Source organism: Manacus vitellinus, unplaced genomic scaffold, assembly GCF_001715985.3.
Source record: "Manacus vitellinus isolate BGI_N305 unplaced genomic scaffold, ASM171598v3 scaffold_5_pilon, whole genome shotgun sequence".
NCBI lineage: Eukaryota > Metazoa > Chordata > Aves > Passeriformes > Pipridae > Manacus > Manacus vitellinus.
Window position 1 is genome coordinate 6,418,526 of NW_021940682.1, and position 18,718 is coordinate 6,437,243.

The window sequence follows — 18,718 nt, forward strand, 5'->3', positions numbered from 1 at the left end:
ATTGTGAAAGACCAACAGATCATCCAATGAGCAGGAGAAATGAATCACAGTCTCAGAGTTGCAGTCCTATCTTCAAAGCTCTTAGCAGGCTGAAAAATTTATGAACAGGCATCTTCAGAATGAGTTGCAACATATCTGTCCATCAGAAACAGACATTCCCCCTTGTGATTTCACTTTGCAAGTAATAAAATCCAGACTGCATTGCAAACAAAGAACTGCAGTTCCCCCCCATACCCCACTTGCTCTTGCCCTGAGCACTCTGGCTGCAGAGGCTGAGAGGTTTTTGATGCTATTTTAATCTCTCCTGTGCTTCCAACACACATTGGATCTCACAGATCTTTCTTATAATTTCCTATTTTAAAGTATGTTTTCTCAGATAGACCTGGTTCATACTCAGTCACCTTCTGCTGAAGGTCCCCACAACCACTTGGTTTGGCTCTACATCTGCAGAGTAAATTAGAGCTCAATACCAACCAAATGGAGACAGCTTGAGCACTTTCAACACACTAAATTGCTGACTCAGTGCAAATGGCTCCATTTCAGAATTAGTCATACATATAAGGCTGTGAGGTGGAAACTGAAATTTGTGCCACTATGGACTCTTCTTATCTCAGCTGACTTCAGTGTGCTTGTGTCTAAATAAGGGCTTCACACAAGATCTCCTGGCAGTGACCAGCCATGTAGAAATAGGATGCTTTCCTCCAAAATTCATGTCCTTTTCAAAGACAGGCAATGGAATGGGATGGCATCGTAAGAACATGGTAAAATCTGAAGACCATAGAAGAGATTAGAGTTACCTACAAGGATTACACCCAGAATTGCATTTAAAACATGGAGGTAACAGTTTCCAGGCAATCCAAGGGATAACTGCCTTTTCTTATTATGAGCTACTGCCAATCCTTCCTTCCAAAGCACTTTCAAGTTTCCACTTCCCAGGAAAGGCAAACAACATTAGACATAGCACAGACCTGGCTCTGAGCTAATTAAAAAGGAATTCCCATACAATGTTTTAGATACTAAACACTAAAACAAAACTAAAAGCAGTAAAGTACTATTCTGATTATAGCTATGTTTAGGTTGTTTATAGATTTTTTTGCAGTTGTTTCATTGATATACTTTATATACTTTCCTCTGGACTTTTATTTTTCTCCTCCTTCTGAACAACCATGACTACTATCCATTAAAAAAACCCCCACACCACAAATGTTTCCCTAACTCAGCCTTTTGTATAACAACAGTGTTTGCTGGTAGACCTATTTCACTTAAACCCTGAACATCCTGAGTCCAAATTCATGTGAAAAATCCAAAAGGTATTTGAAAAGAACAAACTGTAAATATATAAACTTCTGTATTTTAAAATACATTAGACAAAAAAAAAGATCATTGCCAAATCTAGTAAAAAATAAAATTATATATTCTATTCTATCTATATCAATTTTCCCCTCAAGGCTGATACAAAAGCAGACAGATTTTAACAAGGGCATTTGCTTTCAAAATAATAAAATAATTCACTGTCAAGAACTCAATTTAACTACAACTAAAGTCATTTGAGCAGTATTTTCATAGATGCTTCCATCAGACTAATTACAACATATCGGTACCACAGCTGGTTCTCCACCTCTGAACACTGAAGAGCTGCAAAGTCTGCTGCTCGTGCAAATACAGAGGCTGCTGTTCCTAGAAACATTTTCTACTTGAAAACTTCAATGCCTGTTTCTCTAGAAGCTTGCATCATGGGAAGCAAGCAATTTCTGAGATATTAAAATTTACTTACTTAAACAGTTTGAACACAAACAAGTGAACTGAATTACATTGTACAGCATGTGCAAGTCAAACCTTCAGGGTGGGAAAGCTGTACAAAGAGTAATAATTATATATTTGTAAAACCAAGCCAACGCACATTGTAAGTTGAACAAATTGTTTCATATGGCATCATATGGATGCTCACATAGACTATTCACAGGCTACAACATGGATCAAGCCTTTAGAGTTTAAAAAAAAAGTAAGTCTAATCCAGAAAATGTCACTTATTTTAAAGTTTCATTATCTGAAAACTCTTTGGTTGGAAATACTCTTCAGGGTAAAGACAACACACCTGTCTCAACACTGCTTTTAGGCCCCTGCTTCACAGCTCTGAAGAGCAAAAGCTTACAGTGCCAATGGATGCAATAAAGCAAGTGTTTTGCTCTGAAGCATCTGTAACATCTTGGCTGAAGCTTCTTAAACAATTAAGCTCAAGACAGACACTTGGCTTGAAAACTTGCAGCCCAGGTGGTTAAGATACACACCAGTTGGGCAACTGAAAACAGGGTCTTACGACAGGAATCAAATTTAAGTGGTGCTACCTAATGTATTAGTCCCACGTGTCCTGACAAAGAATTTAACAGTAGATGACCCCTAGGTAAATATAGAGCATTACCAACACATTTCTTCCAAAGACAGCTTGTAAAATTACAGAGCCAAACTCCAGGAAAGATACATACTTATGCTACAGAGCTGCCTTCTCAGTCTGCCTCAGTAGTTCTATTGAAGGGATCCAGCCCAGAATGAACAGGGACAAATATGATCATTTCCATACTTTCAGAAGAAGTAAAAAATAGGTATCAACTGGCACATTATGCCAACTGATGGGTGGTAATGCAAAGAAGTTCAGGCATATGTAGCTTCTGAATAATTTTAACCAACATTTTAGGCATTGTCACCAAATCTCAGACTGAACATTCAAAAACAAAAGTGTCTTTGTAGGATTTTGACAGCAGCACCCAGAGGGGCTGCAAAAGTAAGCAAGATGTCTCTTCATATCACTTCACGGCATGAGAGCAAAATCCTCCGAAGCTTTTAGAATAGAGTTACTGACAAGAGCTAGCAACTATTGCTTCATTTGCAGATCCTTTTCTGAATAAAAACAGAAAAATTGATGCACTAAGGTGGCATTTTTTGAAGCATAACACTCCAAACACAACATGTGAAGCTCCACCCTTTGAACTACCTCAGTAACTCCAGTGGGTGTTTTCCACCCAAAGTTCCATAGCTGCAATATCCAAATTGGATCCTCAAGTGATCCAGAGAGATAAGTTTACTGCTTAGAAGAAAACAAGAAAAAACAGCAAGGTAAGAGACTAGACAATACACATCATCTCCTTGACCTGCAGGATCAAAGAAAATCATCCACAGCCTAGAAGGCACTAAAAACCTAACACTGCCCCACATCGGTAACAAGGATGGAAAGCAGCTGCGGTGTCTCTCAAGTCTATGGGGAAGCCACCTTCTGTCCTTAAGTTTATCCTGCATCGTTTTTTTCAGGGGAAACTGGCATACTTGTCATGGAATAATCAGCTGGGTCCCTGCAGTTAACTTATGCAGTATCATTAGTCCTAGTCAGACATTAAATTAGAAGCCAAGTTACAAGACTTGTAACTTGTAAACCAAGATTCCTTAACCAATCAACCTTTTCTTGTGTTGATGCTACAGCAGGAATCATGCAGGAACACAGAACAAAAATAATGACAAGGATTTCAAAAGGAACAGGATAAAAAAATAAACAAAAACCCCCAAACAAACAAAAAACCCTTAAACAATAAAAAACCCAAACAGAAACCAAAACAACAGAACCCACCGCCACCAAAGTGCTATTATTTGGAGTTTCCAAGTTACACCATCACCAGTCATGATTAGTATTAGATATGCTGAGTTAACGTGGACATGTGGTTGGATACAAACTGTCTCTGTGCTTCCACCATTCAGGAACAACTAAAAATCAAACTAGCCACAGATGCTTACAAAAAAGTGAAACTAAACTGATAAAAATGGGAAGTAATTCAACTCGATTTCCCCACTAAGACAGTCAACCCCACTTATCTTTGGTGAATGTGCCAAAGTGCACAGCACCACGACCCTTGATCTCTGCTTGACAGAAGTCATCATTCAAGATTTCAGATATTTTGCTATCCTGGTATGTCTAACAGACTGTTCAAAACCCACAAAACACAGCTAGGCTAACTGCTGTATTTGCTATTTCTGAGAGCACACATTGATGACTCCCAGACCCTCAAACTGTAAACCAGGAACTAAATTAGAAAATCACCATTCAGATGAGGTTCCAGATGAAAGACTTCCTAGCGTGTTGTCACCAAAACAAGAGATCACACGCCAATGTACGGCTGAAAAAACACCAACATTTTTCAGAATATGACCTATCCCAGACAAGTTATTTTACAGAAAATCAAAGAACAGGAAAAACTGAAGTATACCATGATTCTGAAGCAACACTGCAGACTTTTTAACAAGTATATATATCCACAAACACCACCAATATGTCAGAGGAAAGCATGTTCTCAGTTCCTGGCACCTAGACCAACTGCATGGATTCAAAGAGAAGTTTCCACACATGCAACTCAAAGGTCACAAAATCCTCATTAAAGGACTCCAGGACAGCCTCTGCCTCCCTAACTCCCTCTAGATTCCCCAGCCCCATAGAGCTGCAATCAATGTTACACTGGCTGCCTGGGCTTCTATTGCACAGGCACTGCATCATGGAATTCTGCAAGCTGGAAGAAAACCATTTCTGAAACACCATGTACCTGGAAGCAAAAGTGAGATCTGTGCAGCCAAAGCAACTCAACCAGACAATGCTTTGGGGTTTTCTTTTGGGGTTTTTGGTGGGTTGTTTCGAGGCATTACTTTTTTTAAGCCCTGCAGAGACTACGAGCCACCAATGTGGTCAACTGCATTTATTGTTCTGTTGACTACAAGTATTAACCATAGACATTAAAAACATCTTAGCTACCCCACTGATCAAGAAAGTTTTTCAAAGCAACAGACAGGACTCCTCTCAAGGTTTGAGAAACAGGTGGTTTCACTAAACTGAAGCCAATTTCCCCATTTGTTTATGGGTCTTTAGCAGTCTGTAGTTATTGCAAATTTTTGTTTTATTTCCAATTCAGTTTCAGTCCTATACAGTGCAGTCTTCATTATCCAAGAAATACAATCTTGCTTTACATTAGTTTTCTGCACACAAGCTATTATAAGTTAATGACCGTGCCCATTCTCCCATTTAAGTGTTTTTCAGTCATGGACTTAGCACTCAACGTCTTTTTTATGGCACTTTGTTTCACATTATGCTCAGCAGCCCATGCAACACATCGCATTTTGCAACCAAATAGCCAATGGCCACTGGCAGACTTCCCCACTGCCCCCCCCTTTCTCAATATTATTGGAAGAAATAGCCTTATTCACACATGGATGGCAGCAAAAACCCTCTGCAACCTGCAAAAATCAAGTTAACCCCCTCAATTATCAGTATCAAGTAAATTTATTTCAACTCTCATTGCATTTGACTTGTTGTTACTTAGGATCACATAGGTATCTCAGCTTTTTTGCTAGAAATTCATATTGAAACAAATTGAGGATTATCATCTGGCCAAAAGACCAGGGGGTAAGTCTGGATAAATGTTCTTACCTAATAAACTACAGAAGGAAAGGAGACAAGTAGACTTTAAAGCAATCCTTTAGCCACTTTAGGAACAGCATCAGTAAAATATAAGATCAGTGGATGAAACTTTATCATCGGTATAAGAGGACTTCTGTAATACTCTAGAAAAAGAATTATAACTTCATCTGAAAAAGGAATTTGCATTTAAATGGCACAGCTTCATTCTTTCTTCTTTAAGTGAGTCTTAGACTATTTCTAACAGCCTCACAGAACAGCTTTTAGAGTAATGGTCATGGCCCTCCAAACTAACAATCTGGTCACCAACTTGTGATCCCAGTGACTCCTGATAAACTCACAGCTGTTGGACTGAGTATTTATACATGAAACAACTGACGTATTTCCATCTGGTCTTCATGACAAGAGGATGACTATATAGAATGGCAAATCACTCCTGCTTCCAAACAAAACTCAGGGAAGAGGAAAGGGAAACTGCTGAGCTGGACTGCCCTTGACCCATGACAAACAGACAACTCAGCTGTCACTTATGTTTTGGTCATTTGAGTAGCTGCAGAAAGTATATCTGAAATGAGACACCCTATTCAGCTGAAGCTCAATCTAGTCCATGGATTTTTTTCCCTTCCTGGAAAGAAATTTGGCTTGAGAAGGGGGAAGGGAGAAGGCAAGAGTATAAGGCAAATTCCCAAGAGAACACTAAGCACATTTCCATGGATAAGATTGATTTACCAGCTGGAAAATCTAAGTTTGGAAGAGGCGGTTCCAGGAGTCAAGATTTAGATGCAGGTTTTAAACATGCCCATTATTCTTTTACACGGGGTAGCTGAACACAGATACAAAATCTGCTTCATTCCAGAGTGCAGGGGTGAGTATGGTGAGACAAAAAATATAAAAATAAAAATCCTTGTTTTGCCATATGGCCCATACAGGGACCACAGGAGGATTCAGGAAGACCAAAGTTAGAAAATAAAGCAAAAACCAACACTGGTAATGACCGATACAGTGTTTTGTTGGGGGGAGGAATGACAATACTTCCGGAACAGGTAAGAAGCAAGAACAATTACCATTCCCACACAGGAACAAGAGAAACAAAAGATACCATTTCCCTGAATATTAATGCCAGAGAAGATAAGGACAGAAGTCAAAGGGAAAGTGGAAAATAGTTTTCTGCATCATCACCCAACTCATTCTTTCCATTCTGAATTCCAATACCAACTTCCTCACATTTCATACTCCTCTTAAGTGACAAATTATACTTAAAACATCACTTTGCTCACAGTATGCTGCTTTTCAACTGCAGTCATCCACACCAACTTACTTAACGTGCTTATCAGTTGCGTCAGAAAGTTGCATTTATCAGTTATTTAAATAAAGTAGCTGCGCTCCTTCAAATCTTACAAGCTTACCCGAACCATGTGGCTTGCTGCAAGAAGTTATCAAGACCAGAAGTTGAGCAACATTCAGTTTTGGACGTGCTACAACAGCACAATCACACATCATAAGCATAGTTCGGAAATTCAGTGTTATCTTAAAACCTGCCACATTAGAAGCCACGACTGTTTTCTGACAGAGGTCAAACCACTGCAGAACTGCAACAAAGCAAACCTTCAGTTAAACAATTCAGAACACCAACCAGCAATTTGCAGTAATACTAAATAACAGAGGCCAACACAAAAAGAATTTTGGGAATTATTTTGCTGATGTTGAAAGTACAGCCAGCTCCTTTAGCACAGCTGATCCTGGCTTACTTCCTTTGGTTAGCCTGACCTAATCTAAAAGCTACTTAAGCTTTCTTCTCAAAACTGAACCATTTCTTTGCTTCACCACTGTGCACTGATCGTAGTTTTCTCACGTGAAAAAAGGATTTCCAAAGTTCTTGTAGATTCTTCCCAATGAATTAATCAGCCATTTCCAATTAAAAGCCCTATCACTCATATGGTTTAGAATCTAAGGATGCTTTCTCCCAGAAGCCAAGGAATAACAGGATTTTATAGTACAGGTTTATCAAGCAGAAGCCATTTATACCTTGGGTACACTGGGAGTTTTCCCAAAATCTCTACATTTGGAGCAGTGAGACTCTACAAAGTTTTTCTCACTCTTGTTCAACTCCACACTTTAGACCTATTCAACTGTATATCTTAGAAAACTGATCCAGGAAACCTTCTGGAACAGTTAATCATCTACCACTAACTAGGCCACAGATGCTGGTTTGGGACTGATGTCTCTCCAGTTCCAAAAAAATGCTTTCAAACACCTAAATTATGGTCACAAAGTTTTACAAAGATGAAATGTGCAGGTTTGCAGTCTATTACAAAATACTAAAAAACCCACAACAAAATGCTCGTCATTACTGGCTGCTGCCCTTCTGCAGCTCAAAGTCTGAATACATACATAAAATGACTCTATATGTTCATGAATATTACACAATTATTTAATCTGCAAGTCTGTAAAAAAAAAAAAAGAGAAACTGAGGCATGTCAACAGTAGGTACCTTATTCCATAAATTATTACTAATCTAAGAATACAAAGGAAGGTGTTTCAGCAAAAACCAGTGAAGAAACCCACAAACATTAATACAAGTATTACATTAATGATACTTTCATGAACTAGTTGTTCATAGCAATCAATTCACTGTTTTACACTGGTGTAAAACTGGTCCAGATTTTTTGCTATTCCTCATCTTGTCTTGTAAATGCCTTTTCAACTCTCAAAGTTCCTTAGAAGAAGCTGCTTAAGTCAAAAATAGGAACAGATTTGAGAGTCTCCAACACCAAATAAATCAAACATCAACTCTGCTAAGTTTTCTGGGATTCACCCAAATTTGAGAAGATTTCACACTGGGAGAAAGAAAAACATTTTTATTGAACCATAGTCCCAAGATACAGACAAGGCAACTGGCTATTTTTCCTATTTGGAGTAAGTGTTATCATCTGCATTTAGCTATGTTCAGTTGCATTGAAATGCTTGAAGGAAACTTGAGTATTAAAGACAGTTTATGACAGATCTTCAGGTATAGGACACGTGCAGTACACTCAGGCACTACTTTTATGTCTTCAGCAGCACCCTAGAGCTCTTCACCTTTTTTTTTGTTCCCAAGGGTAAATACTGAACCTCTCAGATATGTTCAGGCTTGTGCAATAAGATCAGCAGAAAAAATCCTACCATCACCTTAACTGGCTCACAGTTGCCATCAAGAGGCAAAAAAATTTCAAATTCAAGTGCCCTGTGTAATTCACCACCACCCCCCACCTGGCACAGATAACCTAAAATGCATTTCTGCTTTTGAGTCTGCAGAATGAAGCTCAAGATGCACATAAAGGAAGTAGAAAAAGCCACAGGAAAAAAAAAATTCTAAAACTAAAGTCTTATTTTTGTATCAGACATTTCTGCAGTTTTGCCACTTTTAGCACACTGTTCCTGGCAAACCTAACAACCCACTAAGCCCCAAACGATGCTAAATGCAAACAAAAAACATGCCCTCAAAGAGCATTCTACATACTGTCAATCTCTACTTGTCTACATCCAGAGAGAGCAATATTAAAAAAAAATATATCAATCAAAAAAAAAATATCAATCACTTTTCAGACAGTATTTCTTACTGAAGGACACTTATCTGAACAGACTGCTTCAAGAACTCTCCAACTCAAGTTGTCTAACTCACCACATTTTTTCTTTAAGGAGGACTCTTAGACTGAGTCCAAATCAGCTATAGCAAAACAGAGCACATAAATTTAGCATCTTGCATTTTATACACAGACAATCTACATTGCCCAAATGAAAGCATATCATAAGCAGCTGAATAAAGAACGAGACAAACCAAATATAGTTCTATGTTGGAAAATATTTGTAAGAATAAAAGTCTCATTTAAAAGGAGCAGATTTGAAAACAGACATGGTAACATTTTGCAATATTTAAGCAAAACCTGCTAACAGTTCAGAAATTGCCATTAACAGATGCATATTACATAACTGTACACAGATTTGCAGATCCTTAAGATAATCAGCCTGGATATGCTGAAGCTTTTAATAGCAATATTTGTGGGTTATTGTTTGTATATCATTAGTCTATCCCAGGATAGAAGCGGTCAAAAAAACATTCAGACAGGGGTCATGAACTTGCCAGCAACAATCAGCAAAGAAGAAACAAGTCACAGGTTACCCTAGGAGAGGAAAGTGTCCAAGGAAAACTGGGTAACCCCATCAGTTGGATAGTTTTAAACTATCATAAGACTCTACTAACTGGCCAAAACCAGACAAAATGCACATAACTGTTGGGATCAGCTTTGTCCTTTCATTTAGTTCAGCATAGCTGTTTGAGATTTGCCCCAATTACATACAAAGAGATCAGAACTCCTTTTCAAAATCTTTTAAATGGTGGCAATAAACTCACAATCACATAATTGGGGTTTTCCATTTCTAGTTTCCTGCTTTCTGTGGCTAGTCTCAAATCTGCTATCAGAACTATCTTCAGCTACCGATGCAATGAAACTAGAAGTGACTGAAACATGCAGATGAAAAGGATGATCCAGAACAGCCAAACAGAAACAACAGAGCTTCTACCTCACATAAGAGATCTAATAAAGCTTATTTTCCACGCCATCTGCTATCTTACTAAAGCAGAAAAGCAGAAGTTCAGTGGATAGCTACTGAAAGGTTCTACCAATGACTGCTTATTTAACAAAGGCAACAGAATCAGAACCACTCTGGACTATGGCTCAAAATCTCACTTGTGATGTGGATGCTATCAGAGTTGCCAAAGCTTCCTCTGTGTTTTCATCTTCCTGTTAACATGCTAAGAGTCCTGCCAACCACCTGTGAAATTAGACATTAGGCACCACAGTGATCCTGTCCTGAGAACAGACACTTCAGAGAATTGCTGTCTGTATATTGCTGATATCATTGCCAACAAATGAACCAGATCACTTCAGAGAATCATGTTCTCAGGCACACAGAGTACCAAAAACAAAAATTAAAAAAAAAAAATAGCATCCTCTCATTAAAACACATTCATTCCAGTGTCTTTGACATGTCACTTTGAAAATTCATGGACATTTTAGTTACCAGGTAGACAGCCACCAATATACAACATACTTTCTGGAGGATTTCTAGATTCTAAGTATACAGGCAGCACTCCCAAAGGTTCTGCTTAGACCAAAAAGGACAAACACAAACTCAGCAGTTTGTCCCTCTGAGTGATTTAGAATGAGTTATCCTCAAAAAAACTGCTTACTGCTTTGGACACATATTAATATTTACACAGTTAGTGGAAGGTTATGATATTCTAACACCACCAGTTCCAATTTTTATCAGGTTGCAGTTTCCTTTGCCGAAAAATAAACTGAGCGCATGTTGAGTTGCTTGAGATCCAGGCAAAGTAACACAGTGCTGCTTGGAATTCCCCAGGCAAATCTGGAAGTGCTTCAGAATAATCTGGGTACGTGCAATGCACCTGCCACCACCAGGGGAAAACGACAACCAAGATGAAGTTCAGAAGTATGTTTGAGAACTGATCTGAATTCTGGTCACTGCATGCCATCCCAGTTATTTTATTCTGGCTTATTAGAAAAGATCTGTGATGATCTCACTGCATGGATCTCCTTTTGGGTCAAGAGGACTGCATAGCACAGAACATTATTAACACAAAGTTTATCCTCTGTAGCATGGAGTTAAGGAGTGTTCTCCAGGTTGTGCCCACAAGACAAGAAGTGAACAAGCTCCCTCTCTCAAAGATGACCTCAAGTGAGGCACAGATTCAATTCTAGTCACTTCTTCCCTTCCCCCAGCTCTCCCACGTGGAATGAAGGCAACCAAAACCACACATTGAGAAATGTTGGTATGACAATTTGCAAATATACTGAGGAAGCTGGAAATAGGGTAAAAAGAAGGATATGTGTGGTATCTTGACCATAAAATACTCTAACACTTTTTAAGTAAGATTAAGTACATACCCCAAATGATTGTCACAATAAGCTATAAGACAGTCCTAGGGGCTGTAAGCAGCTTCCACAAAAATACTTAAGAAGTCAGTATAAAATTTGAGTCTCATTCATCTGGACACAAATTTATACACTAGACTTGAAAAGATTTGCAGATGGTTCATGTTAGATAAAAGCCTTCAACTACTCCAAGAAATCAATTTTCAGCACTACAAATCCTCCTATTTAGAAGAGAAATTGTTTCAAGTATACTGGAAGAGTGTTTTTCCAGACGTGGTGTACACACATCATGATCAAGTTAAAACCATGGTATCATTATCTGAAGTTTTAAGAGTCAAAACCAGTAACTTTCTACCATCTGCAAGTAAAAAAAAAAAGAAAAAAAACCCCACACAAACACATGCTCTGCCAAGAGAAAGTCCTCTGCCCAGCTGCAGGAGCACAGCAAACTTACATGGTATTTATTATCTTCCTTATAACTCAAATGCTATATCCATTATGTAGACTAAGACAAAGTTGAAAATATGAACTTAAAGGCCAAAACTGAAAAATACTCAACTTTCATTTCAAGTCACCCCTGATTTGAAAGAACAAATTAGTAATCTCGAAAAAAAGGTTGGTAATCTTTACAGGAAATGAGAGTTTCTGAGGAGATGCATGACAGGAAGCATCAAGGCTGCCACTGCTTCACACAAACTCTGTCACATGCAGTAAGGAGAACCTGGGTGTCAGTCAGAGCTGGGATGTTCAATGAGCTGCTCTATGAAACAAAGCCAACAATGACAAAATAAGAAATAGAACATGTGGCCCAGAGGGATGTTGCTAACCAAAAGGCACTGAAACTGCACTGTACCATGCGCTGCATCCATGGAGACTACCACAGATCTATTACTGCTTGTTTTATTTATTACTCTGCTAGACAGCTCTCAAAGGACTCCATACAGGATGTCTCCAGGGAGCTTTTATCAGGTGGGGTTTTTTTTTTTTCCCCTCTTTCAAGAAAAGATCATAGTCCTGGTACTTTTCCTTAACTCTCAAAAGTTTAGTTACGAAGCTAAGTGTTTTAAAGCACAACAGCCCCAAACAAATCTCATTTAAGAGATTTAATTCTGCACCTCTCAAACCCACACGAATTGACAAATAAGAGCCTGTTTATTCCCATAAAAAACGCTGCATTTTCAGAATGCACTTATCCGATTATCTTTATTGCCTCACAACCAGCCAGTTACAAATTGAACCACGGCCATCTCCAAAAGTGATATCCCTTTGAGGTAAGATTATTTTCCTAAGTAGAGGTCTCCTAACAGCTGCAGCTCCAGAATGTACTTTAAAGCTCCCTTCTCTCTTTCAGGGTCACCTTTGTCAAGTCTGAGGGAGCCTGACTACTGTTTATACTTCTGCAGGTAATTAGTCTGGCTCCTTTCCCATGTCATTTATCAAGTTGTCAATTGTATCAATTACAGGACAAACACTCAGGAATATGGCTGGGTTTTGTTCCTTAGCCAAAGGAGAAACTTTCACATCGGAGATTTGAAGCCCCTAAGTACCAGTAACTTGTTCTACCCTATGACATAGAAAACTAATGAAAATTTAGACCTTACTGCCCCAAATTTCAAGCTTCCTGTGTGCACACACCTCAAGACACTTGGAAATCCAGTATAACCTGAAAGTGCTATAAACCCATTGAACACTTACGGTTTTACAGCTTTTTACTATCAGTATTTTGGAAATTGTAGAGCTGAAAACAGAAGAAGAGCTAATAAGGACAGAAGGATGTTCACAGATTGTCACATATCTTGATTAATCGACATTTGTGACAATTATACATCTGACCCAGGAGCAGTCATGAACAGGAGGCACACTGCTGCTGTAGCCACATGTAATTATGCTCACAGACTAGTAAAGTATTAAAAACACTGATGTGAAGTACTGGGTAGGCATGGGAGCCACCATACCAAATTAGACTTGATCTCCCAGTAGGAATCTTACAAAAAGTATTTTTAAATATTCAGAACTAAAACACAGTCAGAGTTTTCAAAGAAGGCATAGTTGTCTCAGGATGCTGACTATTTCTCCAGAACTAGCAGAACGTAATCTTCTGCCAGTAGCCCTTGACAATGAATTCCAGGTCCCTACTCCTCAGCTTCCTCTCACTGCAGAAAGGTCTTGATCTGGTTTTCCATTTTGCCTTAATGTAGCTACACAATTGTGCATCAGAGCCACTATCTCTGCAGTCGGGCCTCCTAGTGAGCAATATACAGCCAGCTTTTAAAAAAAAGACACTACAGGATGCCACAGTTATGTGATACAAGACCTTTTTTGGTTGTCAGACTTGAACATGCAGCTTCTGAAACATTCTCAGCTCAGCCAGTCCAGAAAGCAAAGAGAATTTTAAGAATTAAACATGGACTTCAGCAAGCTGATATTTATCATGGTGAGCCTGCAGTGGAGTCTATACTCCGGAGTATAGAAACTACATTCCATTGTTGTCTGCTGACCTAAAAATCACTATTAAATATAGTTTTAAGTCTACAAGATAAAGATGGGCATAGTTAAATCTGAAGTGTCACTAAAAGAAGATATACACCGTATCCAAGCAACTTCCTGCACTGTGAGTTTAAGTTAACATTGTTAGACTTAGACAAATTCTGACAGATGGAAATATTATTTAGTACCTCACTGCTTCCTGCAACAAAGTGACAACTAGTGGCATTATCATTTTACCACAGTGCACTACAGAATCTCATGGTTCACATTCAGTTATGGCATTATGCTTGTTCTCAACTCATTTTTCAGTGCTACTGCCTATATGAAGAAAAATCCATTAGCAAGCTGAAGTGCTTGTACACCACACTTGGTCTGTAGTTAAACATCTGCAACAGACTTGCACACATGTAACCCTACACCAGTTTATTACTCAGATGATTTATAACTAAAGGCAGCCAAATTCATATTCAGCTTCCCCTCCAAGTAGGAACCAGTACAAACACTTCTTGCACCACTTCCACCCATCCAACTCACTTCTTACCCCCAGAAGCTCTATGCTGCTTAGGGAGAGCCCTCAAGCTCCTTTTCTCCTTCAGCAGCTCACGTGTTAAGCACAATAACCTGACTGCCACTGCACTGAAGCCAGGGTAAGAATGGCAAAGCAACATATCAGCAAGGCAACACATTTGTGAATTGTATCTGCTGACTGACAAACTCACCCTTCCCGTGAAAGAACACAAAGCACAGGAGGGACACAGCACATACCAGACAAGCAGTGCTGTTCTCCAATGTACACAGTTTACCAAGAATGGATTTCCAACCAACGCAAATATCTTTCTAATAACAGTTGATAAATCGTGCTGCCTTTAAGGGAACACACTGTCCAAATGAAAGAAGATAAGCCTTTGCATGCCTGACAAATATACAGTTCAAAAAATCACCAAGCACACGTTCATATTAGAAAAGTTACTAATTTGAATGACATAGCCCAGAACAATAATTCTAGATACAAGATTCTGCAGTCCAGCAAGTGACTGTACTCTTCTCTAAATCAGAAGTTAAATGACAATCTTGATGTACAACCAACTCACACAGGGCCTCAGAGGGATGACACAGTAGCACTAAGATTTGGCTTTTACAGTCAACTACGTGAGTCTTGCTACTTTTGGCATAAGAGTATTGCTTTGCACAGATAAACAATGCAACAGGGCAGGCATCACATTTTAGCCACAATGTTGCCTGAACTGTGCAGAGGTGATGAACGACTCACTGCTCAAAAGTGATTCAGAAAGACTAACCAGGAACACAATTGTACAGGAAGAGTTATTTTACATTAAAATAGAAAACAGCAGTAGTTACCACTTTTGCCAACATCTATCTATTTAAAGACCATTTAAGCAGTAACCCTACCTACTATTTCACTCAATTTATGAGATGTGCTAATGACAACAGTAGGAGGCACACTTGACTCAGAATAACTAGAGTTGAGATGAATATATACAAGGGGAATAAAAGTATTTGAAGGCTAACACTACACTAACAATCTCCTTGCAGCAACTGAAGCTGAGCACTGGCATGAAGCAGCTGCTGCTGAGCTCTTCACAGCTCCACTGCGCTCACAGCAGGGCAAATAAATCACATTTAAAATACCTGCATCCAATATTTCAAATAGGTTCTGCTACAATTTGCTTCATATAGACAAGTCATGAAGTACACTGGGATAGTCCATCAGTCACACCTGTGTTGGGCTTTTGTTACATTCAGCAAACTTGACCCATCTTCCACAGATCAAGGCAAACTAGAGTCTTGGCCAGGACCTTGGCTTGCTGGAGATACTAAGAGCACTATTTGGTGACCCAGTGAACTTCAGCTCTTCCTCCTATTTCTTGCACAGTTCCATACATCAAGCAAAAAGGGAATTACAAGGCAATCCAAGAGCCTTAAGGATATAGAGCAATATTCCCCAGAGTAACACCAACAACTTGGGAACACAAGCTGTATTTCACACACAGCCTCCAAACTTCCTCTGAAAGGAAGCAGATTGATAGACTTTTTAGTCTTTATTCATATAGAGCATATACATAGAAATGAGGTAGAGTTGCATTATTCAGCATTAAAAAGTCATTCTGCCAGAGACCATCACAAAATCTTCAGTAGAGTTGTTTGGAAGACTCTAGGGAGGTGAGACACCCCAGATGCCTATGCTTGCTGGCATGAACACAGAGAAGAAAAGCTCTGCTATTGCTGAGGAACATTATTTCAGGACAATTAAAAGTAACCATCAGTTAGTTATGGTTACAGTAATATAGCAAGGAAGAAAATCATTCACATTTCCCTAATAAAATAATTATGCTTTGAAGGTTCACCAATCCTCAACCCATGGCATTCTGGAAAAACCAATAACATCTGAGTCCATCTTTGTGAAAGCAGATTGTCTTTTGATACAAACCATGCATAACAAATATCAACCTGTCAACAATTATATTTTCCTAGAGAAAGAGGAGGATATACCCACCATACCAATAAATACCAAATTCCTCCTTTTCTTTCTAGACACAAACAATAAGACTTAAGCTTAAAGTATTCTACTAGCTGTAGAATCAAGCTCCCTCAGCAAATACTTTTAACAGCTAAAAAATTTACATTGTTTTTTCAAACTTGTCACTTTGTACTGAGTCTCCTTATGAGAGGGAAACTACAGACTTTGGAATAACTTAACCCACAAGGCACTCCTGTAATGAATGCAGTTAACCTCTGAGCAAAACATCAGGTATTTTCTCCCTTACAAATATTTTCATTCATGCTTTTTGTAACCTGTCATTTTGAATACTACTCAAGAAATTCTTCAATCAGCAACATGCCCTTCATAAATGAGTTTCTTTATTAAATTCCTACAAAGAAGGTACTTCACACAGTTTGTCCACATGGTACCGATGATGATTCAGACACTTCAACAGAGGCAACATTAGTGAGAAACAACTGAGCCAAGGTGACATTAGTTTCTGATAAGTAAGTAAAGTGTGAAGATAAAAACGGTTTTCAGGGGTTAAAGTCAGAGAACTCGAAAACTGCAAAGATTAAAATTTAAAATAAAAGTCCTATCACTTTGGTGGATTATTATTACCCTCACAGTTCAAATTGCACAAGTAAAGCTTCAGCAGAGCCCAACACTTGATCATTTCACTTTTAATTTAAAATTAATGCTCAAACACACCACCATAGCAAGTACCTTGCTAGCATGGAAGAGCAGGGCATGCTTAAGGGTCACAAAGAAAACCTTCTTCCACAGTCAGTAAGCACAGAATAATGGCAATAACATTATGAACCAAGATATTGGTAGAACACTTGAGCAAAGGCAAATATGAATACAAATCAAGAAATCTCTTAATTCCCTCAGCTTGACTGGAACCGATTTAAAACTGCCTTTGAGAAAGTTTTGGTGCAGTTACTCCAATCAATAATTTGTGAGCAGCCAACTGCCTAAAGACCCTACAAAGACTTTTAGGACTTTGACCCAATGCTCTTTTGTCTGTCCTAAATTGGATGGAAGCACAAACAATAACAAAGATGAAGGACACCAGCGTCTCTATGAACTGCACCAAAACCCAACACTAAGAAACAAGCACTAACCTTTTAACTTAACGCTGAGGCTTTGAAAACAAACTACTACACCAGGTATTTGCTCCTGGTACTCCAAGTTCTTCCCACTTCTTTTAAGGTTGTTGCACAGCAACCTCCGTCTCAGTTACACAAGCTCTGACTCGAATGGAACTAAGGCTGTTCTTGCCATCGTGAGACTGGACTCCTACTGAACTCTGGCTCTGCTCAGGCTAGAAACCTGGTAACAGAGTAGTGTCTTAGGCCAGTCTAACCCACCAGTCATTTGGGAAGTTTAAACTTCAGGGGGTCTTCTAGAGCTTCAGAAAGAAGAGAATTTCTTTCTTTCCTTGTGCCTATTAACAAGTATGAACCTCAGAACTTGGAATGAAAAAATCCAGCTTTGCAAAACTAAATGGTGTGAAACACTACATGACTTGTGTATATTCTAGAGTTACCTCCTACAGGAATCCACTGCCACAACACACGAAATTAACATTTTAGTATTTTTTCCTAAAGAAAAAACACCCAAACAAATTCTGAAAAGCTAGGTCTAGCTCAAGCTGACATTTACGTACACATTTTCCCCTCAGCCTCCCTGAAGCTGTACACAAGTATTTTTACAATCCTCCAAGCTACCTTTTGGAGGCGTAAAACGCAAGACGCTATACGAAACACAACTGTGGTGCATTTTGTGATGATAAACCTAAAACACTCTTCAGAGAGCACAGTATTTAAAATAATTAAAAGGCAAACTGACTCCAAGGAAAGGCTGCACCCTTCTTCCAAAGGACTGCCCCAGGTAAAGTCTGCAGCTCCCTCTGAATTAAGCAACCTCAAGCTGGTGGGTTTTACCTCCTTCAAGCACAGAGCCTAGCACCTGGGAGAGTGACTGTGCTCTGGTAATTCACAATTTTTATTTGTTTATTTTACCTGTAGCTCGCACCAGGCAACTTCCACGGTGGTTTCCGTATCCAGTCCTTTATACACAGTTTTGAAAGAGCCTCTTCCAATCTCGATGTCAAACTTCAGGAAGCGGCCATCCGGGGAGATGCCCACCGCCTTGGTCTCAAGCTCTTCGATGTCCTCCTGCTGTGCTCTCCGCTCCTCGAATTCCCGGGTGGCAGCTGACAGGCTGCCAGCGGCACTGGTAGGGGGTAGCGCAGTTGCCTCGTCCCCCTCCTCCTCCTCCTTGGGCAGCAGCGGGGCGGCATCCTTGGCAGCTGGGGGCTCCTCAGCAGCCTGTCCTTCT

The 18,718-nt window shown here is 39.3% G+C and overlaps 1 protein-coding gene across 1 annotated transcript in view; it reads right to left on the reverse strand.

Moving 5' to 3' along the window:
• Positions 1–18,718, reverse strand: part of WNK1 (WNK lysine deficient protein kinase 1) — a 104,838-nt gene that overhangs the window by 82,153 nt on the left and 3,967 nt on the right. Inside the window, exon 2 of the mRNA XM_018080294.3 lies at positions 18,400–18,716. Within this exon, the coding sequence (XP_017935783.3) occupies positions 18,400–18,716 (317 nt within the window). The remainder of the gene's footprint in view (positions 1–18,399; positions 18,717–18,718) is intronic.